The sequence below is a fragment of the Heloderma suspectum genome, chromosome 5, assembly GCF_057233095.1.
Source record: "Heloderma suspectum isolate Gila_16-S chromosome 5, 16-S_ref, whole genome shotgun sequence".
NCBI lineage: Eukaryota > Metazoa > Chordata > Lepidosauria > Squamata > Helodermatidae > Heloderma > Heloderma suspectum.
This window is the reverse complement of record NC_139462.1, coordinates 153,949,369-153,973,801: the sequence shown is the minus strand read 5'-3', so window position 1 is coordinate 153,973,801 and position 24,433 is coordinate 153,949,369. Positions and strand designations below refer to the sequence as shown.

Sequence of the window (24,433 nt, the reverse complement as noted above, 5' to 3'; positions counted from 1 at the left end):
AAGCAACATTTGGAAGTTTTAGATGAAATCAAGAATTTCACTTGATAAAGAGATATTCTCAAAACGTGTTGGGAACTACAAGACATTGATGCAGGACCACATGCCTAAGCCAGGGGCCCTCCAGATAACTCCCATGAGCCCTAGCCAGCACAGCCAATGGTGAGGGAACACGGGAGTTGTAGGCCAAAGCATCCGGAGAGCCAGAGGTTGCCCATCCTGGCCTAAGCAAACCCTTACTGAGGGTCAAGACATGTCACTCAGAATTGGTACAATATTCAACCCCTCAGAGGTTGCAACTGTTGCACTCCGGTGTTTCCCCTCTTGCACTCCTCCTTTTAATAGACCATGTTTTTGTCCAGTTTTCTGACTTTCAACACAGGTGCAGTCCCAGCTGTGCAGTGTGGACTAGCAAGGCATTATTAATTCACCTAGTAGAGAAGTAGTCCATGAGGCAGATGGTCTTTCTGCAGTGCTTGCCCAGCCATTCTTGGTTGCACCACCACTATTGCATATCCCCAAAAGCAGTCCATTCCCCTATATTACTTTCCCACATTTCTTGGCTCTTTTCTCATTTCCTTTTTCACACGGAAGTGAAAGTGTGCTAATTCAGAATGAATATATTTAAATAAACGTGTTCTAACTGCTACTGCTCTTCTTGGGATCTCTGCTCCATTGGGAGGGAGTCAGGAACACTGAGACAATAGATAGCAGAGCGAAGAAGGGTGGCATAAAGATATGGAGGGAAGTGCGAATCCCAGAACTCTGGGTAAAGTTGCCTGAAATTGACCAGAATGCTGCCCTTTTCACATCTGAAGCAGGAGAAAAGTGCAGTTTTAAGGCACCTTTCCCCAAGGCTTTAAATATTTTCATAACACATGGCTTACATCCTGCATCATTTAGAAAGTCATTTAGGCAGGCAAAGAGGCAGGCTTCCTTGGCTGGTTTTCCATTCACAAATTAAATAGAAGCCTTTTAAAGGTACCTTTTCATTGTGGCAATAGACATGTTACATTTATGTGGACATATGTTCAAAATATTTCCTTGGGATTGCTACACTGGTGTAATAATGTACCACCCACATTTGCCTTTGCTGTGGAAATGGGCATTGCAGGATAGTAAGGGGGATGTAATACAATACTGTATTAAGTGCTGTGCAGAACTGCAGTGATTGATCCACTTCCAGGAGTGCTAAATAGCCAGAGTATAGAATGGGCTGCTAATAAGCATGCCCTGCAGCTCAGGAAGAGAATGGGCCAAGCAACTTTCTGCATAAGAGGGGTTTGAGTTAAAGATTCAGCTCTTTATATGACAGGAATCAATCAAGGTTAGGATTTGTAACTTCAGTTTCTCCCCTTTCTCAAGCTTTCTCCCTCCCCACCTACACACACACACACACACACACACACACCCCTACCTCACCTTCCCCAAGTTCCCTTCCCATTTCTATATGTCCCCCTCCCATTCATTTGGACTGATTTTGAGAAGTCTGTAAGAAGGGAAAACATAACAGCACACTCTAGGACAAGGGATATTCCTTGAGACAATGCACAAGCCTTGGAAAGTTGGGCGGAAAGACTCATAACTTTAACTCTGTGCACATTCCAATTTTTCTGGGCCTCATACAACATTTTTTTCTTGTTAGGGAGACCATAAGAAATAATCACGTCCCCTCTATATGAATTCAAACTCAAAGCATTACTTGTTAAATGATAAATGGAGTAAGAACCATAAAACAATTTGTCCACTTAAAAATATTCTATAGGAAGGGTAACAATGATTAATCCCTCAGCTGCCATACACCAGGACATTAAAGGCCACTTACTCCCTATACCCTCCAATAAAAACACCTGAAAAAATCTTGGTAATAATAGCTTCCCTAAAAGGCTAAATACATGGGCAAAGTTAATGGAGGACAAAAATCCATATGTAATAGTGGCTATAAACTGGACTCAAATTATAAGCAATCTTAGATGAGATCATGAAAGAAGCTTCTGCAAAAGGTGACTAGTAATTGTGCTCTTCTTTGATATTTAGGAGATGCTGTTTTCCAGAATATGGTAAGACAGTATCAAGAAAAATCCATTAGCCCAGAAAAGAACCAAGAGATTGCCATAGACTTTATGAAGTATTCAAGATATACAAGGTATAATTAACTTTTCTTGAGCACATCCCGTTTAAAGAATAACCTGATACACACACTATCATATTCTCTGCTACAACTCCAAAAACTGAACTTTTAAAGCATATATCTGTCTTTAAGACTGCAATCCTATGCGCATTTACCTGGGAGTAAGCCTCATTGAATTTAACAGGACTGACTTCTGAGTAGATATGCCAAGGATTTTGCTGTTAACATCTTATTTTATGATGCATTTAACATTCACTGTGATCCACGCTACCATTACTCGCTTTAATGGCCATGGTAGATTTGGGACGAGAAATCTTTGAAAATGCAGAATTGAAAGTCACTGTCCTTTATTGTCTTCTAACCCGGTGATGTCTATTTAGAAGTCTCTCTTTCTTTGTCTCTTAGATGTTAAGGTGCCCTTTACAAAACTCTCAGAGGCTTTGGTTTTATGCCTGCTTGAATAAAGGTTGCAGATTCACTAATGCAACTTAAAGTTCATTTTAGGCTATTTCTCTATTTCCATGAACTGAAGCCAACCAGATTTAGGAATACTGGATGACATCTGTACCCTGCCATTCAGAACTTCTCCATTCCTCTGCCTCCATGTCAGCTAGGAAAGTTTATGAAGCTTACTCAGGCATGCTCTGCTAAAATGTCAGGAAGAATATGCAAAAGAAACGAAATATAGTTCACTGCTACCTTTCAAATAAGCCAAGTAGGCAAGAAGTGGGTAGGAAATGAGAGAAGGAAAATAGAAGGATGAATCACGCTTCCTTTATCCCCCCATGTCTAAGTAAAATCAATCACAGCAGATTCCTTCTTCTTGGGAATCAAACCATGCAGAAGAGGTCTTCAGGTCTTCAAATCATCTATCAGGATGGTATTTATATTCCTTTAAAAATAAATTTGGAGCCACTGCTCAGCATTCGTCAAAGCTTACATAGAAAAATCATGGTTCTCTGTGGCATTGCCTTCCAGCAATTACTTGCTATTTGCAATGTCATTAGCCCATCTGCTTTCCTAGAATGATGGACCCCACCTCAAAAAAACAAACAAAAAAAAAAACAGAAAAAGAAAATGATGCACTTCCCACAATAAGAAAGCACTCTTACCCGGATATAAGCATCCTGTTGATGTTTGGCAAAGTAGAGCATGTTGTCAAGGGCTAGCATTCCTGGAGGAGTCTGCGTAAAATCCATTGCAGGGTTCACATGATTCTGTGAAAAGGCAACAAGTGAGACCATCAGACATGTTGTCACATAAATAACTGAACTAGTTGCTTGGCACATCAAACAAAATGCAAGCATTTCAAAGTTCCTCAAAAGGTGCTTGGGTTTAGCTTCCAACAACCTCCGATTCTCTCTAGGCCTGCCTGCTCCTGTATGAACTTCCCATGCTTTCAGATCACCTGGTGAGGCCCTTCTCCATGTTCCCCCACCCTGAGTTCACATGGATGGGAAGCAGGGAACAGGCCTTGTCTGTGGGCCAAACTACATATTATGCTAAATGCACAGCATGCAAATATGCTTGTGTTTCCTTTAACTATAGGTGTTGGGGGATCCAATTGTCATCAGGACTACATGTCCCATTCTCTGGTCCCTGAGGTTCACAGGGAAAGCTGGTAGCATCTGATGGCAGTCAGAACAAAGCAAGAAGAAAACAGGACATTAGATAGCTCCAAGTGGGTCCTGCTAGCTGGAACTTTCTCCTACTACTGTACAACAGTAGGAGGATGTTGTCTCAACAGGGAGCTAAAGCCAACTGAAGACTTATGTAGGTTGACAAGATCTGTAGTGTGGTCAGCTCTACCCCTACTGAAGGAGCTGACTGAGCTGTTTAAAGGGCCTGTAGCCTGAGATCTCTGTGAAGTTGGGAAAATGGAGGTTCTGCTGGGGACTCATTCTGAGCCAGAGGATGATAACAGAACTGTGTCCTCTGACCAGGAGGTCTCTGAATAAGGCACTGCTACCTGCTTTGCCTTATCAAAGCTTGACCTCTGCTTCTCCTGGCCTCTCTTATCTGAACCTGACTTTGACTCATTTGACTTTGCCCTGCTGGAACCTGACATCTCCTTGGCCTGACTTTGCTTACTAGATCCTGACCTGGGACTTGCAGCATGTTCCTAGTTCATGTCCCAGTCAGGCTAGAACCTCTCCCAGGCTTTGAGCCCTGCCTTGGATAGAACAAAGGGGTCTCTTGTGCACTAGACACTGTACACAAATGAGAACAGAAGCTTGGTCATTTTTTGTAAAATGGGTGAAAATTGGAAGTATTGACCCAAGGGAGTCTTGTGACTAGTTCGGCAAAAAACAAAAGGGTACACCCAGTAGTGGCAGGTGGCCAATTGGAGTGGTGGGGCGGAGGGTAGGTGTCAGGAGCGCCCCAGCGGCCTCTTTCAGTCCACTCCAATAGCCAACTCAAGACACAGACGAAAGGATTCTTCTCAAGGCTTTAATCCTTTTACAACTTAATGACTCTTTCAGATGCTAATCACCAGCGACTAAGCAATGAACAGCAGAATAGCCTATGCTCCGAGTAGGCAGTTGATCCCCGTTTGAAGGAGAATCATTTGAAGACCCTGAACTTATGGGCTAGGGAGAGATCCTCCCTCTTTCCTTTGGGTCCACGGGAGGTGGCCGTTGCTTGCGCGCCAAACGGGCACTACGCCTCCTTTCCGCGCCCTCCATCGCTCGTCGCTCCCTGCGTCTGCGTCAAGCGTCTAGCAAGCCCCCCTCCCGCACTTTCTCACTGCTAGGATCACTATCTATCTCAGGAATGCCAGCAGGAGGAATCTCTGCCAGCTGCTGTGCCTGTGTGGGATGAGCTGGCTCCTCTCCCACGGATTGCTGATCCTCCTCGGAATCAGAACTGCTCTGGGGTTCTATCGGCTCAGTTTCCACTGTGACATCAGGTCAGCAGAGGCGGAGCCAAGGAGTCACCATGGGCAGAGCCAAGCACACCTATTTTGCTGCACAGCCTCCAGAACAAAGGAAGAACAGTTGGGTAGCATGTGCAGCTAAACAGTTTTACACAACTTTACATGTTAAAGAACAGAGTAAACACCCTTCAAAAGCAGAATGGTTGGCGAGCATGTGCAGCACAGGAACGGTATACAACGTTATACAGTAAAGCACAGAGTATGGGCAGAGGAGACTTGAAAGGCAGAACAGTTAGCAAACACATGCCGCATAGCAGTTTTACACAAAGTTACACGGTGAAGCACAGAGCCAGGGTGGAGGAGACTTGTAAAGCATGGAAGTTGGCAAGCCCGTGCAACATAGCAGTTTTATGCAATGCTACCTGGTGCAACAACACAATGGAAAAAAGAATTCTGGAAAAGTTGGCCGCTGAGGTACATCTTTCTAAAGACACAAAATTAGTCAAGCCACAGCCAATAATGATGTTTTAAAGTGCATTGCTTTGCATTAAAACAACTACCCCACAACAAGCATCAATGGCTCAAAAAAAGAAAAAAGAAAAGAAAATGGCCACCAGACACCACAATTGACTCAGAAAAAAATCCACTGGCCCACTGCAAGCACATTTGACTCTATCTCATTCTTCTTCTCAGTGGTCTGTGCTGCCTCACTGCTGCCCATTCAGCGCCCCCCCCCCCTCCCTAGCCTTGAACTTCATCAGGATTGGTTAGGATCCTGAGAAATGCGGGGTTCCTCCCACCCCCCTTACTTCCTGTGTCTTGGGAGGCATGCCTGGCAAGGTCACCCTCCAAGCCAAGCCTTCATCCTTTATTTCCTGGCTGGGGAGGAGGAAATTTGTGCTTGTGCACACATGCACAGGAGAAGAACTGAAGTTGGGCAAGGAGTCAAGGAAGCTTGTGGCTGCCCAGCAGCAACACAGAGCAAGTGAAGGGAGCCAGCGAGTAGTATGGGAGGAAGGGAGTGCGTGCCCCAGCAGGTTTGCTCAATTTTTTTCTCTCTTCATGGCTGCGGGCACGGCGGTGATCCACCTGAATGACGATTCCTACCACTACTAGGTACACCTGCAATCATATTTCACATGGTTTCCTAGCTTGGATCCTAAACATTTGTAGCATTCCTCGCAGCAGCTTTCAACTGCTGTTAAAGTTAGCATGTTTGGTGGCCACTCCCCAAAGATGAGACTGCATAGGTGCTAATCCTTTGGAAATTCTTAACTTTCCTGATGCATGCTCCTGTCAAGGGACTTTTTTTCAATTTCTTCAGCCCATTCTAATGCACCAAGAAGTCTTTGGCTTTTCATATGCACTGTGTAAGACTCAGGTGGGAATGAGTTTTCAAAAAGAACACCTGTGACACGGAAAGCAACTCTGTAACAATAGCATAGATTTCTTATGCCACCTGTTTATTCCCCATCAGCCTGATCCATGTCCTACTGGAGGGTGGGGGAGAAAATGCTTTAACAAGGGTATTTACAAAACTATCCATCCAAATTCCATGGCCAAGGAAGGAAGCAATAAGATATGAACTTAATTCAAAACCATGAAATCCCTTACCAGTAAGTGAATGATAGATTTATTGAAACCTGTCAACAACATGGATTTGGATCAGAGTACAAATCCTGTCAAGTTAGTATACTAAAATATAAATACAACGTGATTAACAGATGGATCAAGCATCAATTGGTATCCTTGTCTTAGCCAAGGACAGTTAAGACACACAACTTGATTTTGTTTGGCTTGTGAACAGCTATGAAATCTTTCATGCCCATTACACCAAGAATTTAAAAGCACCATCACCTCACTTTCCCCATCAAGCCCTTTTTATGGGGCAAGGGGGGAGCAAGGGGGGATCTATAGTAGCACCTACGTTGTACTCCTTCCGGCGCCAGGTGAAGGCCTTTTTATTCTCCCAGTATTTTAGCATTTTAGCTTCCTAGACTTTTAGCTTTGGTGTTTTAAATCTGTATTTTAATTCTCTGTATTGCTGCTAGGTTTTATTCTGGTTGAACTGTTATATTGCGGTTTAAAGTTTTCATATTTTATATCGTTTTATGCTGCGCTTTGTGGTTTTAATTTTTGTGAACCGCCCAGAGAACTCTGGCTATTGGATGGTATAGAAATCAATCAAACTATGGGACCTGATCGATATACGAGTTGGGATGGGTGAAAAATGGGTGAATACCGTCAGAAGCCCCATATTAATGTGCAATGCCTCCATCACACTAGTTATGTCCCCCAACCTTTGAGATGAAATGATTAGTAGGCACAGAATATTTCAGCAGGTAACCAAGAGCTCTCCTTCATCATTCTACACCTTTCAGATGACTGGCAGAGAATGAAAAGTAGAAGGGTTATTCAAAAAAGGGAGAAAGAAAAAAGAAAAATGAGCACTAAGATTAATCACCAGAAGGTATTGAGTCCATTAGAATATCTTCTAAACCAGCCGTCTCCAACCTGGTAACCTCTGGATGTTTTGGACTACAACCCTCAGCATTCCTGACCATTGGCCATACTGGCTGAGGCTGATGGGAGTAATAGTCCAAAACATCTGGAAGGAACCAGACTGAGGAAGACTGTACTAAACTACACTATAGTATACCAGGCAGGCTATCTGTCTATATGGCTATCTATCTATTTATTTAACTGAGACATTTCTTACCCACTTTTCACTGTATGTTGACTTTAAACATGCAGCTGCCACTGAAAGCAGCACCTGTGTGTTTAATCCCTCCTCCCCTTCCCTCACATCTAGAAGAATGAACCTGAGTCTTGACATCATGGCATTGTGCATTTCTAGGGGAGGGGGAATTAGACAAGCAGATGCTATTTTTGGAGGTGCCCCCATATTTAAGGCAACATGCAATTCCATTGTGTTTAACATATAGCTGAAACAGGCAGACCTTCAATTTGTCAGACATTTGCTGGCTAGTTATGTAGCTGTTGAGTGCTACTGCTGGGTAACTGCAAATCAGAAGGCCACTGCTGCATCCATCTTGCAGCTCTTCTCTGGCTGATTCATTTTTTTATTTTTCTCAGTCTTTCTCTTTTTTGGAGACTGAAAATGGACAGGAAAACAAAGGTCTGCTTATTATTTCCCACTTATAAATTAATGGTCTCATCTTCAAAGCGACATGTTTGTACAGTATTTCATGGTGACATTTTAGTAGGGATGGTGGAGAATTCCGCCATGTACTCCAATGAGGCCGGATTCTAAAGAATCCAGTCCCCCGGAGTTCGTGGCGGAATGGACCACTCACCTCTGCCACCCTGCAAAGTTCGCACCGGCTGGATCCCACCTGCCTCTGGCCGGGTCTGTGTCTGTCTGCTCACTCCGCTGCTGTCCGCTGCTAGTCTGCGGATGCAAATGGCGTCCGGTGTAGCGGATGCCATTTGTGTCCCTGCTCTTTGCCGTGATAGGCTATGTAAAGATTTACGTAGCCTATCACGGCAAAGAGCAAGGACGCAAATGGCGTCCACTGCGCCGGACACCATTTGCGTCCGCAGACCGGAAGCAGACGGAAGTCCGGCAGTGGACAGACCTGGCCGGCAGCTCTATGGACTCACCACGGAGCGGAGCCAGCCAGGGAGGATTCCGGGGGGAGGAATGGATCGCCTCCCCCGCTGCGGACCCCCCAGCGGACTCGAGTGAGTGGGGTTCATACACCCCTACATTTTAGTATCCACAACAGATTGTAGGAATAACCTTCAAATGCACATTCTCTCAGGTGCCTCTGGTAACGCTGAAGGCAGTCCTAAGTTTTTAGCTAACAGAATATGATCCCTGGTAATCTGACATCCCCTCTAAACATAATGAGCCAAGCTGCACTATGAAGTCCTTCAAGGTGAAGGCCGACTTTCCCAAGTGAAGTTCTAGTAGGCATTTAGGTAAACTAAGGCTGTAGTCCTATACTCATTTACCTAGGGTGTAAACTTCATTGCGTAAAATGAGACTTAGAGGTAAGACATATACAGGAATGCACTGTAAGTGACCAAATACACTTAACATATGTTTTGAAAGAATAGACCGACACACCAAGGGCTGATTTTCTATAGGGTTCAGCAGATATCTCATATCTAAGTCTGAGCCTTGGAGGGGTCCCCAGACACCATACTTGCCTTATGTTGAAGGACCATTGGTTGTCTTTTTTTTTAAGTCAAACCAAAATACTCTTGCTGCAGAAAGCCCAAGTAAAAGGTGTAGTGATTGTAGTAATTTAGAGACATTTCCTTACAAGAAACATTGGGATGGGAATTTGGAGATGATCCCTGGAGAGTAGGGTGAGGGGGTGGAGCCTGGACTAGCTGGGAGAGCTCCAGCAAAGAACTGCTTGTTGTTACAACCCTATTTAATAAAAACCACCAGGTTACCTTCTTAAGATAGGGACCCAAACTTATTACATGGTGTCAGAAGTGGAGGCCACTAGGCCTCTGAAGCTGTGTAGCTTTCTTCTGCCTTGGGCCGGCTGAGGGCAAGAAGGGCCCTACCCAAAGGCCTATGGCCTGGTCTCGACTGAGTAGCAGACCCACCGGCTTCTACAGCACAAAGTAACTGTAGAGCTGTTATAACCCCCACCTAGCCTGCAAATGTCTGGGAATGCTGCAGAAAACTGGAGAAAATTCAAGCAAAGATTTGACCTCTATTTGGCAGCCACAGGGGCTGAAGGGAATCATAAATACTGCTTCATGTGGTGGGGGAGGACGCATTAGAGATTTACAATAACTTCCAGCTTGCGGAAGGGGAAAACATGAAGTTCAGTGCAGTAATGTTAAAATTTGAGGAGTACTTTATACCCAAAAAGAATGAGACCTTTGAAAGGCATGATTTTTTACATGCATGCAGAAAATGGAGGAAAGCACAGAGCAATATGCTATGGCGCTCAAAACTCTTAGGAAGACCTGTGCCTTTGGGACCCTAACAGACTCTCTGATCAGAGACAGGATTATTTGTGGTATTAGGGAGAATGCCATACGAGAAAGGCTGTTGCATGAAGAAGATCTCGCGCTAGAAAAAACTCTCAAGGTATGTAGGGCGGCAGAGGTAGTGAGGGCCCAAGCAAAAGAACTGAGGCCAGCTGAGGAGACTGTCCATGCAGGAAGCAAGCAACAACAAGGTCAGCAAAAGCTAAATGAGACAGTGCAGCAGCCACCTAACAAAGCTCCTGGGAAAGGAAACAGAGGGTTTACTGATAAGAACAAGGGGGTTGAGTTCAGTCTTCCATGGCCTATTTTTTGTTGGAATCTCGATTATCTGCAAAACAAGGGTTGTTGCTCACAGTCTCTAAACAGTTAAGACATCATCATCAACACTGTTTATATAACACCCAATAAAGTTCTCTGGATGGCTTACAATAATAAAACATTTACATACTAACCAAAACCATCACTCATCTGCCAAGTGATCCCAAGTATGCACTTTTGCCCAAGATACATAATACTGGCACATTGTTGGCCAAGTCTAAACCCACTTAGTTCAACATTCTTTGCAAGAATCCCAGCAACCAGTAACTCCTCTAGTTAATAGTCCATTAGTGGAGTGTGGGAGGGCGAGATGTGCTTTAATACTGGGCCAGCCATCCTTGTACAAGGGCTGTTCAAGGAAACTAATGCCTCTCCACCACTAATTTACCAGTACAGATGTGTGGGATCATTAACACACATCTGACTAGCCTCACTTGCACTGACAACATATGGGAATGGCGTAGAAGCAGCAGAATGCAATGTTAGTTTGAAAACTGTGCCAGTCCAAAGAAGAAATATGCCTGCTTAAAGTTATGATGCTGTAGGCAGATGTGTGGATGCAAATTTCACAAATCCTATACAGGGTCTATTCTTTTTGTCAACCAAAAGTAGAATCTGCAGGGCCAGTTTGTCCTCCGCTTCTTTCTTGAAGGTATGTTTAAAAAGTTGCATACACATCTCAGTGGTAAGAAATAAAGACCTGGTTTGCACAAACGTGCCATGGTTAACAAGCCACGGTGGCTTGTTAACCCTGCCACATATGCTGGTTGCGTGCCAGCTGGATTTCCCTAACTACCCTCATTGGCACAGCATGTTGCGTCAACTGAACCCAGGTGGCATGGCTTGTTTGAGGGGGGAGCAACCCTCAAATAGCTCATGGGCTGTTGTTGGATTATTTGAAGGTTGCTGCCCCCACTCCAAACAAGCCATGCTGCCTGAATTCAGATGATATGGGAAGCATTGAGGGTAATTAGGGATACCTGGCTGGCATGTGACCAGCATGCATGGCAAGATAAATAAGCCACTTGCTGCAATCATGCAAACTGGCCCAAAAATGAAACGTGATAGGGACAATGCTAGTGTCAAAAGTAGGCATAGTTGGGCAACTGCCAAGGGCCCACACCCCAGCTGAGGCCCACTGACAACAGCCCCCTGGAGTTATTCATCATTGCAGCCTGCTTGTTCGCTTACCTCTCACTCTGGCCCAGGCAACGGGGGTGGTGAGGAGGAGGAGCAGTAGATGCTACGGCCTACTTGCTCCCTGGCTCTGCCTGTCAAGCAAGCAAGTGGTAGTAACGATGGGAAACAGGATGAGGAGCAATAGCAGCTGGTGACAATGGTGATAAGATGACAGACGCACTGAGGGAGGGGGCCCACTGAGGGTGTGTTGCCCAAGGGCCTTGCAAACCTGGAGCTGGGGCTAGATGAGGAGATAACACTGCATTGAGGAAGTAGGGAAGGGAGACAGCTGAGAAGTTATTTTGAGGGACAGGAGGCATAGACAGGCAATAGCACCCTGTGTAAGCCAGCAGAACAAAGCACCACAGCAATGGGAGACATGTCTGAAGATAGGAAGCTAAAGACTAGGCAAGGAGACATGTTCAGGGCACAAGAGAGGCAGTGGAAGCAGCCATAAAAAGAGCCAAGGATGAGTGGAGTTCTATCTACTGCTATGAATACTGGATGTCAAAGGAGTTCAAGTGGACAACAGAAGAAAGAAACAGAGTAGCAGCTGAATGTGAGATGGAGATACGAAAGAAACAGATACCATCCCTAACCAAATGCACAATTAATTTCAAAAAGAAGAAAGGGTACTACAAAATATATGGCCACGCAGCTAGGCACTAGATGTGGTTTTAGGGATCAATGGAAGAACACATGGCCAGACATAACTGAACTCAGTACTCAATTGAAGGAAACCAGATACTGTGAATAAATATTGTGTTCAACCCCAAAGAGTTTGTTGTAGTGCAGAAGTGACCTTCATTTTCTGAAGTCCTAAACCTGGTATGTGCATGTAACTCCCACTGAAATCCATCGAAGCTGACTGTGCATGTAACTGGGTGCAAGATTACAGATCTTGGCTTGTAAATCAAAAGAACCCAAGATCTATTTATATATTTTCATAGTATTTATTTTATTTATTTATTTAAAACATTTCTAACCCGCCCTATAACATTAAGATCTCAGAGTGGCATACAGATAAAATCACTGTAAACAGTATAAAACAATAAAGAATTTAAACACCTATAAACATATTAAACAAGCTAAAACCAGTTAAAATCTAAAAAAAAACAGTTAAAACAATGTGCTAGGGAATGCATTTAGCCCTCAAAGGCTTTGGTAAAAAAGCCATGTTTTTACTTGGCGCCAAAATGAGACCAATGTCTGCGCCAATCAGGCTTCCAAGGGGAGGGCATTCCACAACCAGGGTGCCACAGCAGAGAAGGCCCTCTCCCTTGTCTTGTCCACATCATCAGGCTGCAACAAATGAAACTGATCCCAGGAAACACAACCAGATGGAATGCTGGACACCTCCCCAGACTCTGCGATAACTGTGGCCTCAAGTTCTGAGCGAATATGAGCGACTTTCTCCTCCAAGTGCCTAGCAAAGTGCCTAGCAGTATATAGTAGACTATATACTGCACTCCCACCTTTCTGGTTCTGAATAGTGCATAGCAACTGGAGCTACATAAAGATTAGAAAACCTCTGTGAACCTTAGTCAGCTTAATAGAAGATTGTGCTACTAGAGATGCCATTGCTTTGATGAAATGTAAATCTAAAACTGTGATTACTTGTGGTCGTTAAGCAGCTCATGGCATGTTTTGGCAGATTAGAGCTTCTCTGGATAGATTCCAGTTTTGGAAATTACATTCTGCCTTCCTAATATTCTCTTGTAGTCGCAGCTGGAGAAAGCAGCCTTCATTTCCTCTCTTAAGCTACTTTATATCATTACCATCTGCTTTGCAAAGGCACCAAAGAAGTTGCTGTTTTTCACTAGGAACATAGCATAGCATCATACTCGGTCTTCTTCCCAAGAATGTACTGCTACTATGAAACGTGTTTACGTACCAACCATGTGTTAGGTACTGTACATCATTCAATGGGAGCCATGGAAAATATCAGGTAGTAAAATATCAGTTCAGAGAGTTTTTTTTTTTTAAAGTACAGCATTGCGGGGGAAACACCTCTTATGTGGTATGATACACATCAAAGTCTTTTACTTTCCAACATGCTTGTTCTGGATCTTAATTCTTGAGTTCTGATTTCGGTTTTCTAGACAATAGTTATCTAGAAACTCTTTTATCTATAAGTCTTAACGTGCCTTTTCGACATAAAAAAGTATCTAGCTCAACCATCAGAGACTTCAGGTGGTGGGCCAATTTTGTTTATGAAGAAAAGTGATGATTTGTCAGCAAGGGGAACATATTTTTGTTTTATTAGTTCAAGCTATGATTTTGGGGACTGAAATGCCTCCTAAGTATGCCCTTTTTTCTTTTGTATTCAAACAACTACTTCGCAGAATTAATCTCCAGCTTTGCTTATATAAAAACTGCTATGTTTATCTTCACTTTTGCTCTCTGCCTACCAAGGAACCTGTGTGTTTCAAGTAAGGCTGGAGATAAATCTGAGCAACTGCTGTATTATATATTTTCAAAAATGGGGAGTTCAGCCATTATGTGTTTGTTTGCCCCAGCATCCCTAGGTGTGACCTGAAACCTGCATGGCATCTAGCAGAGTTTAATCCATGTAAGCCTGTGACTTTTCCTCCAATCCATCAAGTCAGCCTTTTCTTCTCTCCCCACCCCCTGCTTTTTGTAACATCTGGCCTGATGAAAAGATCTTGAGATCTCAAAAGCTTGCCCACAGTTTTGTGCATATGTGGTTAATCCTAAAAACCGTATTGCCTGACTACGGATTTTAGGAATACAACATATGAGTGAAGGCAACCCAGATTAAAGAATTCATCCTTTTCCCCCCAAGAAGCCAATAAAAAGAAGATACAAGTCTCACCACTGTTATTACAGGTGATGCTCCAAACTTCCTAATGGATTTTTTAGGGGAAGGGCCACAGCTCAGTGGGCAGAGCACATGTTTTATATGCAGAAGGTCCCAGGATCAATCCCTGACTTCTTCAGGTAGGGCTAGGGAAGGATCCTGCCTGAAAGCCTGGAGAGCTGCTGCCAGTCAGTGTTGACAATACTGGGCCAGATGGACCATTGTCTGACTCAGTTTAAGGCAGCTTCCTATGTTCTTATGAACACCAAGCACAGCAAGAGTCATATCATGAAAAGGGTTCTTCCACATTGCCGTTGGTCTCCATATCCATTGTTCACACTGGGTCTCCATACAAAAAGTCCAACTAATGCTTTGAATATGGTAAATGTTTGAGGGTTTCTACTGCAGCATTGCTTGGATGGATATTTTACAATATGTATAATGGCCTTAATATTAAATAAGCCCACATTAAGCCCCGAGCACAAAACGTACAAGATTCTGATGAGCAAAGTCAACTGGGATGCAATACTGCTCTTGATACAGTATGGAGCCATAGGGTGGGCCAGGGTTCAGCAGTGATCACGGATCCACACCACATCTGGGTTCCCATCCATGAACAATCGATCCACATTATAATGAAGTGTGACAGATTGCCATATTTAAAACACACACCAATACATTAATATGGAGGTGGGTGACACAGAAAGCAAAATGTACCTGCAGTCCTCAATATGGAAGAGGTTCCAGAACCATTAACTAACATATAGAGCTATAGGTTGTGGTAATATCAAAATGCAGGTTCAATATTTCACCTTGCATTCAGGAACCCAGTCAGTAGGACTGTCCAGAATGTGGGTCACAAATCCTGCTGCAACTGGTCAAAATAAGACAGGCTAGATAAAATAACAGCTAAATTCATAAGACAGCTCCATATGCTGATATGTAGCGATTAGAGATATGGCCTGTAAAAAAAAAAAAAAAAACAGGAACAATTGGGGAGAGAGAGCTAGAAAAATGTAAATCCCCCCCCCACACACACTTTCCCCATTATTTCCAGGAACCTTTGGAAAATTGGGGAGAAAACCTTTTTGCTGAATGTTTCTACCCCTGCCCCACACTCATTTTTTCTGTTTTTTTCCCATGCCTTCACATCTCTTATACTGATCTATGTAAGTAATTATGGCTGGAATCCTACACAAACCTACCGAGGAATAAGTCCCATTGATGTAAAGTGGCCTTACTTCTGAGCCAACTTGTATATAATTGCACTGCATATTTACAAAAACTGATGTAACTGAAAATTAAGCTTTAGCTGAAACAAATAAAAAGTAGGTATTTTGTCTTCAAGTTGACCACAATGGAGAAATACCAAGTTAGGTACCAAATATCAGTGAAATAAATATAGTAAAATAAGCGCATAATGTCACATCTGTGGGAAATAATATTGGGCCATGATAAAAGCTCACTGAAGACAACAGATATCTTCCTTAATCCTTAGCCCAGTGCAGGTGTAATGTTGTCATAACCTCCATCCCTTTCCTAAGTGAATTCCATAAGTAGCATTACAAGTGAATTCCATAAGTAGCATTACAGCCGCACCTATATTAACCAGGATTAGCAAAACCAGTGTCACACCCTGGTTTCAAACTCTGGTTAATGTTAACTACTGTTAGAGCCAGTACATACGTATTGTACACCACAGTTAGCACTGACAAGGAAAGTGAAGTGAGGGGGCATTTCATGGCAGTGATGGTTGAGAGATCTGTCGCATTACTTCAGCACCATGCCACTGTGGTAACTGGATAAAGACTTCAGTGACCACTAACTTATATATTAGTGGTCTCTTCTGTGTTACTTTAAAGTCCACTTTTTAAAATATGCAACTCCATTTTTAATGAAATAATATTTTACAGGCAAAAATAGGCTTGTATCAACTCCTCTGGGTTCCCCTGCTGAAGGAACCTAGATGGGTGGCTACAAGAGAGAAGGCCTTTTCAGTTGTGGCACCCTGCTTATGGAATGCCCTCCCCAAAGTGGTTTGCCAGGTGCCTATGTTGTTATCTTTTGGGCACTAGAGAAAGACCTTTCTTTTCTCCCAGGGACTTTAGAGACCATTCTAGGTTTTTATGGCTCTTTTATCTATTTCTGTGCTGTTTATTGTTTTGTATTGTATTTTAGGAACTAGAGATCAAATCGCCAACATTCGCTGGATCATGGAGAAAGCAAGAGAATTCCAGAAAAACGTCTATTTCTGCTTCATTGACTACACTAAAGCCTTTGATTGTGTGGATCACAACAAACTGTGGCAAATTCTGAAAGAGATAGGAGTACCAGACCACCTTACCTGTCTCCTGAGAAACCTGTACGAGGGTCAAGAAGCAACAGTAAGAACCAGACATGGAACGACCTATTGGTTCAAAATTGGGAAAGGAGTACGACAAGGCTGCATATTGTTGCCCTGCTTATTTAACTTATATGCAGAGTACATCATGAGAAACGCCGGGTTGGATGAATCACAGGTCGGAATTAAGACTGCCGGGAGAATTATCAACAACCTCAGATACGCAGACGATACCACCCTAATGGCAGAAAGCGACGAGGATCTAAAGAGCCTCTTGTTGAGGGTGAAAGAGGAGAGTGCAAAAGCTGGTTTGAAACTCAACATTAAAAAAAGAAGATCATGGCATCTGGCGCCATCACTTCCTGGCATATGGAAGGGGAAGAAATGGAAGCAGTGACAGATTGTATTTTCTTGGGCTCCAAGATCACCGCAGACGGTGACTGTAGCCATGAAATTAAAAGACGCTTGCTCCTTGGGAGGAAAGCTATGGCAAACCTAGACAGCATGGTAAGAAGCAGAGACATCACCTTGCCGACAAAGGTCCGTCTAATCAAAACTATGGTTTTCCCAGTAGTGACCTATGGCTGTGAGAGCTGGACTATAAGGAAGGCTGAGCGCCAAAGAATCGATGCTTTCGAACTGTGGTGCTGGAGAAGACTCTTATGAGTCTGGAAAAGACCCTGATGCTGGGAAAGACTGAAGGCAAAAGGAGAAGGGGACGGCAGAGGATGAGATGGCTAGATGGCATCACCGATGCAATGAATATGAACTTGAGCATGCTCCAGAAGAGAGCGCAGGACAGGAAGGCCTGGCGTGCTATGGTCCATGGGGTCACGAAGAGTCGGACATGACTGAATGACTGAACAACAACAACAATTGTATTTTATTCTTTAGAATATTTGTATTGTATTTTATACATTTAACTGTTTGTATAGATTTTAGTCTTTTAACTGTTTGTAATCTCAGGGAATGTTGGCTGTTGGGCAGATTAAAAAATAATAAATAAAATATGAACGTCTTCGTTTTAGGTCCAAATCTCACTTAACTGTGCATGGAGCATGCATGCATGCGGAAATAGGTCTCTTTAAACTCAGGAAAGCTACCCAAAATTTCTCCATCCACCCTAAAACTTTGAAAGAGACACCAACCTGAATTTACACAGGCTTACTGCTTCATCCTTAATGGAGTGCTCATGCATTTTGTATTAGGGCTGGCTTGTGTACGCAAATACAAAAATATTCTTGTAAAGCAAGTACCGAACTAACAGTAATGCATTATAAAAGGTTAGAGAAGAATTTTCATAACTCAATGTAATAAGTTATGACAATACTATCAGAGCTTTTAAATTCATAACATTCTGAGGGTGAAAAGTACTAGAAAACATAAGATACAAAATATGCAAATGTGTGTTTTATAGTCTAAAGCTTTACAAGATCATAACATCCTTAGCTATAAGTTTACCTTGCAGACTGCTAAACATAAATCTAACATCTGCATATACCAATTTAAAGAGTGATGTTCACAAATCTAAAGGAGATATCCAAATTCTTAAGATCCTTTAGCACAAATCATTAATACAAGAGGCATCCGCAGTGTTAAATTCTTCTTCAGCACCTCCAATTTCAACTATAATGCAATAATGCATGAACAAAAATGTCTCAAAAAAATAAAACCAGAGCACTACAGTTATTTCTTCAGCAGTACTGACACAAAATTCTACGCAACTGCAAAAACAGGATTAAAATGGCATTACTTTTGGTCTGTCACTTATGAAATATTTGATCTCTTTCTGTAATTTCTTAGAGCTAAAATATTAACATGGCTGCAAAGCATTTTATTTTGAGAGCCAAAACCAACTCTTCTGTGCTTTCCAACAGTATCTCTCTTACCTAGGCTGGTGAATCAGTTCAAAAGGCAGCGATCTACATTCAACAAGGGATGTAGGAAGATTTCATTTCTGCTCACAAAACATGTGAGCATGCCCTGTTCAAAGCTCCCAATGCAAGCGCAAGCACATGTCCGCCGAAGATATTCGTAAATTGACGAACGTGTGCTCGCATCCTTCTTGTTCCCAATTCCCAGTTGGATTTGTGCAAATTTCCTCAGGAGACAAAATCAGCTCTGCTTTAGCCTGTGGAGGAAATTTGCACAAATTTGGGGGGATTTGCACAAATCTCCTGTTCAATTGCTGCTCTATGTGTGCAAGTTTCCTGTTTGCGCAAATAGAGTAGCTATCGCAAACGGAGATGGGAATCGGGCACAAGACGAGCAGCGGGACAATGTTTGGAGAATGCTGGCAATCTTGAACATCGCTCATTCGCCCATCCCTGCATTCAACCATGGACATAGGGAACATTAGGTGGGGATATTTCATCTCAACTAGCATCATCCTTATCATCACGAATGGCTGTAGGGTTCAGATGTCTCTGAAGGCTGAGTGTGGAGCGGGGGAGATTCTGTGCAGTCTGGCCACAACTGTGGGTTGAATGGCTCAAGGAGCATGGACCCTCCCTCCCCACTGTCTTGAGGCAGTGGCAGTGTCATATCTATCACCTGATGCAATGAATCTGCAGCATCAAGAGAAAAGAGGATCAGTCATGTGCCTTTCACCCTTGCATAATTCAGCATCTCTTTCCCACCTTGCTTATGTACAGAGAATCAAGCAGAACAAAAAGGGGTAGGCAGGGCAGGTTTGGCATGAGTCCTTTCCATTTTAATTAAGACTATTTCTGGGAAGGTAAGCCAGGTGAGAAGACAAGATGGAGCCCAGGACCCTATTTTGGTTGCAGGCAAAGCATATCTTTATCATATATGATGTCAGGGTTTCCCTTATGACCTGGACCCCTGAATAACTCCTTAAGGATTTCTTGCCTCCTTAAGAGTCCCACCTTCCTTCTTTTACATTCCCCTTTCCAGTAATGTGGGGTTTAGGCTGTAGGCATGGGGTGATTGGCACTTCAGACACCTGGGTGTTAACTATATCAGTTTACTGGTAAATTAAAGCAAGCAAGTTACAACTAAAGGTATTTACAGAATAGAGCTGAGTGATACAAAAGGCATTAAGAGATACTAAAGGTTGCAAAAATGTAGGTTCCTCTACCCTAGCTGCACTTAAGACTTCTCCAGGCTGCTTCTTCCTGGTATCTCTTCATGCTCTTGTCTTCCTCTCTCTGGTCTCACTCTGACTGGCTCTCTCTTCCTTTATATCCCTTCCTCCTCCAAAACTGAAAGTACTGTTTCAAACCTGAAGAAATGAAACCTAACTCAGGAAAATGAAACTTAACTGGGGAAATGAAACTACTCTTCTCAGGGTTATCCCTTCCCAACAAAACAAAAACAAAACCCCTTTTTACCTTTGCCTCTATAGGCCTCAAACCTTCACACATGGATTCTGATGTATACGTGCCTCCTAGAAGGCAGGAAGGTGACCATATCGTAATGAAAGTATATAATGTCTTGACAGTATTTCAAGATACAGACAATGTGGGTACGTTTTAACATCTACCAAAATACTGTAGGATCAGGGGTACAGAACCTCAGGACCAGGGGCTAACTCTGGCCCACCATGATTCCCAGATTGCCACACCCCTTTCCCCAGGCCCCACTTCCTTCCTCTGATCACCATTCATTTGGTAGTGTGTCCTCCCCCCCGAAAAAAGGTCGAAATGCCTCTCCTAAGGCTTAGTTATGGCAGTAAGCATTTTGAACTCAAATATACTAGTATTTTTGGCAACACCCTTGTTGCTTTCAGCCCCACTCGCTGCTGGAATGAAGCCCCTGAGAGCTTCTTAAAAACAGAATTCTGCCTTAGGCTGAAAGAGGTTCCATACCCCTGCTGTAGATGAACACCCCTGGCTTCTAAGAGCAAGCTAACAGGCACAAATCAATAGCACCTATAGCAAATGGTGGCTATTGTTTATCAAGGAATCAGATCTCTAAAAGGACGAATGGAAGATCCTGTGACACATTCAGAAGAGGAAATTCAGGTGAGCATTTTGAAAATGTGTCTTTCCAAACAAGCCAACAGTGCCTCATTGTGTGTACAGAAGAATGGGTCAAACTGTGACATGTTCAAACAAAAAGAAGTCAGCCTCTCAAAATGAATCAGCCATCTGAATGTTACCAGCTGCCTAGGAAACATGGGCAGCAGCTGTTAAGATTTCAACACCAGGCAACCCAGTTTAAATGTTATGCACGGACAGAAACTATGTCCCAAGGGTAGGAGAGTGCTGCTGGTAGTACAATGGGTCTCATTTTGCAGTTAAGTTGGGTTAACTTGTCTGAGTAAGGCTTCAAGTATCCAAAACCCCTGGGTCCCAGTTCCAACTTCTCTTTCCATAGGACTCTGTCCCATGCATCTATGGGGACTCTCACTCTAGAAATGCAATTGCAAGGAGGGTTTTCTATGTACTAAGCTATTTGTGTTCAGTGCTCATCACACAGATCTGTCTGACACACACACACTGCCTAGGTTTTGCTGGGGAAAAAACTGCGGATTCTACACGGCCATCTACAGCAAAACATATAAAAATGACTCTGCGTGGATGCATTTCCAGAAACCACCATACTGCAGACCCTTCTCTCCCTGCCACCCCAACCCCACCCCATGATAGGTGCCTCACTGACTGACAGAAGGACAGAAGACTGTTAAATGCAATGCATATGATGCTTCTTTTTATTTGTATTTTGTTTACTGAGTTCCACGTACAGTAGGCATCAGAAACTGGCAGCCCCAAGGCCAAATTTGGCCTCCTAAGGGGTACTATTCCTCCCCGCAACACTGCCAACCCAAAGGCAAGTTTTATGCTGAGGACATAACAGGTGTTTCACTGTGATCTGCTGGAAGTCCATTTTAGGAAGGGAGAAACATGTAACTCCCCATTGGTTCTAGATAGAAGCCCTCCACTAAAGCTAGCTGCTGACCAGGGAAAATAATCGAACCACACAAAAATTGTGATTTTACACTTTCCTTTGATCTAGGAATCCCCTTTTGTTCTTCTAGATTGTCTCTTCTGCTAAACGTAATTTATTCATACCTCTCTCATGAGCCAGTGATCAATCTACAGTGAAGATGTGCGTCTCCTGTATAGAAGAATTTACTGCTTGTCTGGTCTGAAACTGCCCTTTGTCCCCTCTTAATCTGCATATTCACTACTTTTACAATACTGAGCAACAGCCCCTATGCAAACATTAGATTTTAACCTGCAAAACCTGGATTGAGATTCCTGCTCAGCCATAGATTCCTGGTGACCTTAAGCAGACCACCACTTGTAAGACAGTGAAAACAGTGGTCTACCTCACAGCGTTGTTGTGAGAATGATTTTCACGAGAGCGAGCAAGCTCCGATCAATCCTTGCTCAAATATCAGCACAAGTCAGAATGAAGATATTGAGTCAGGTTCCTTCATTGAAATGTAGGATTGATTACACACTTGTGAAATTGACACAGCACTTGGTGTTGTGGACAAAAGTGTTACTTGGTTCTGAATTGATTTTATATGTTCTGGCTCTAAAGCAGCTTTCCCCAACCAGGTGCCCTCCAGATGTTTGGGACTACAACTCCCATCAGCCCCAGCCAACATGGCCAATGGTCAGGAAAGCTGGGAGTTGGGGAAGGTTGGCCTAAAACCAGTCAAGTGAACGTTCTGGGGGAAAGTTAGGCATGTACTTAACTCTTCCAGTTAAAAATAGACTGATCTGGTCCAACTCTTTTAAAAGAAAAGTCAAGACATTGCTTTGAGTTATTTTCTTCAAACATAATCTTTAAAACATTAATGCTGCAACATGTTGACAGCACATCAAAATCGGATGCCGTCAGTTCATGGAGGAACAGAGCATCTCTTCACAGCCAAAGGGAAATTACAGAGAGACTATAAAATAAAATAAGCCATCTTTCTCTGCCAGGTTCAAATCTAGCAAGTAAATCATGGATGTGCTAAAAGGAGGTTTGTTTCTTTTAACAATTTGCATCACACACTGTTATTTGTTCAGTGCTGTATGCCAAACAAATTTGGCAGGCTGCACGATGCTGCTCAAAAGAGGAAGAGGATTGTGGTTTTGACATATTCTGCTGAATGTGATTACTGGACACGACCAACAGGGCTGTTTGAGCAGTGAACCACGTTTCCAATGATGACGGGGGCTCAAAAATGGACTCTGCAAAACTAAGCATGTTGCCAGCAAATCCTACTGCAGAATTATCATTACCTGCTGTAAGGCAGCTTCAGAATTGCAAAGGCCACATTTACAAAAATGTTTTCATCGACAGAATTCCATGATAACTTCCAGAAGAGATGAGAAACCTCAGAGATTAAAAGTGTATCCCTAAAAATAAATCTTGTTAAGCTTGCTCTTCCCTATTCGCTATTTCAGCCCATATACTAAATCCAGGTCTATGTTGTTGTTGTTCAGTCGTTCAGTCGTGTCCGACTCTTCGTGACCCCATGTACCATAGCTCGCCAGGCCTTCCTGTCCTGCGCTCTCTTCCGGAGCGTGCTCAAGTCCATATTCATTGCATCAGTGATGCTATCTAGCCATCTCATCCTCTGCTGTCCCCTTCTCCTTTTGCCTTCAGTCTTTCCCAGCATCAGGGTCTTTTCCAGAGAGTTTTCTCTTCGCATTAGGTGGCCAAAATATTTGAGCTTCAGCTTCAGTATCTGTCCTTCCAATGAGCAGTCAGGGTTGATTTCCTTTCGGATGGACTGATTTGACCTCCTTGCAGTCCAGGGGACTCGTAAGAGTCTTCTCCAGCACCACAGTTCGAAAGTATCCATTCTTCAGCGCTCAGCCTTCCTTACAGTCCAGCTCTCACAGCCATACGTTACTACTGGGAAAACCATAGCTTTGATTATACGGACCTTTGTCGGCAAGGTGATGTCTCTGCTTCTTACTATGCTGTCTAGGTTTGCCATAGCTTTCCTCCCAAGGAGCAAGCGTCTTTTCATTTCATGGCTACAGTCACCGTCTGCGGTGATCTTGGAGCCCAAGAAAATACAATCTGTCACTGCTTCCATTTCTTCCCCTTCCATATGCCAGGAAGTGATGGGGCCAGATGCCATGATCTTCGTTTTTTTAATGTTGAGTTTCAAACCAGCTTTTGCACACTCCTCTTTCAACCTCAACAAGAGGCTCTTTAGATCCTCTTCGCTTTCTGCCATTAGGGTGGTATCGTCTGCGTATCTGAGGTTGTTGATAATTCTCCCAGCAGTCTTAATTCCGACCTGTGATTCATCCAACCCGGCGTTTCTCATGATGTACTCTGCATATAAGTTAAATAAGCAGGGCGACAATATGCAGCCTTGTCGTACTCCTTTCCCAATTTTGAACCAATCGGTTGTTCCATGTCCGGTTCTTACTGTTGCTTCTTGACCCTCGTACAGGTTTTTCAGGAGACAGGTAAGGTGGTCTGGTACTCCCATCTCTTTCAGAATTTGCCACAGTTTGTTGTGATCCACACAATCGACGGCTTTAGCGTAGTCAATGAAGCAGAAATAGACGTTTTTCTGGAATTCTCTTGCTTTCTCCATGATCCAGCGAAAGTTGGCGATTTGATCTCTAGTTCCTCTGCCTCTTCGAAACCCAGCTTGTACTTCTGGTAGTTCTCGGTTCACATACTGCTGAAGCCTAGCTTGTAGGATTTTGAACATAACCTTGCTGGCATGTGAAATGAGCACAATTGTATGGTAGTTTGAACACTCTTTGGCATTGCCCTTCTTTGGAATTGGAATGTAAACTAACCTTTTCCAGTCTTGTGGCCACTGTTAAGTGTTCCAAATTTGTTGGCATATTG

General features: G+C 43.3%; 1 protein-coding gene across 3 annotated transcripts in view; it reads right to left on the bottom strand.

Moving 5' to 3' along the window:
• Nucleotides 1-24,433, bottom strand: part of ELMO1 (engulfment and cell motility 1) — a 405,171-nt gene that overhangs the window by 211,941 nt on the left and 168,797 nt on the right. For all 3 annotated transcript variants that reach the window (XM_084857863.1, XM_084857865.1, XM_084857864.1), the window contains one exon: nucleotides 3,241-3,345. In XM_084857863.1, coding sequence (XP_084713989.1) covers nucleotides 3,241-3,345 — 105 coding nt within the window. The remainder of the gene's footprint in view (nucleotides 1-3,240; nucleotides 3,346-24,433) is intronic.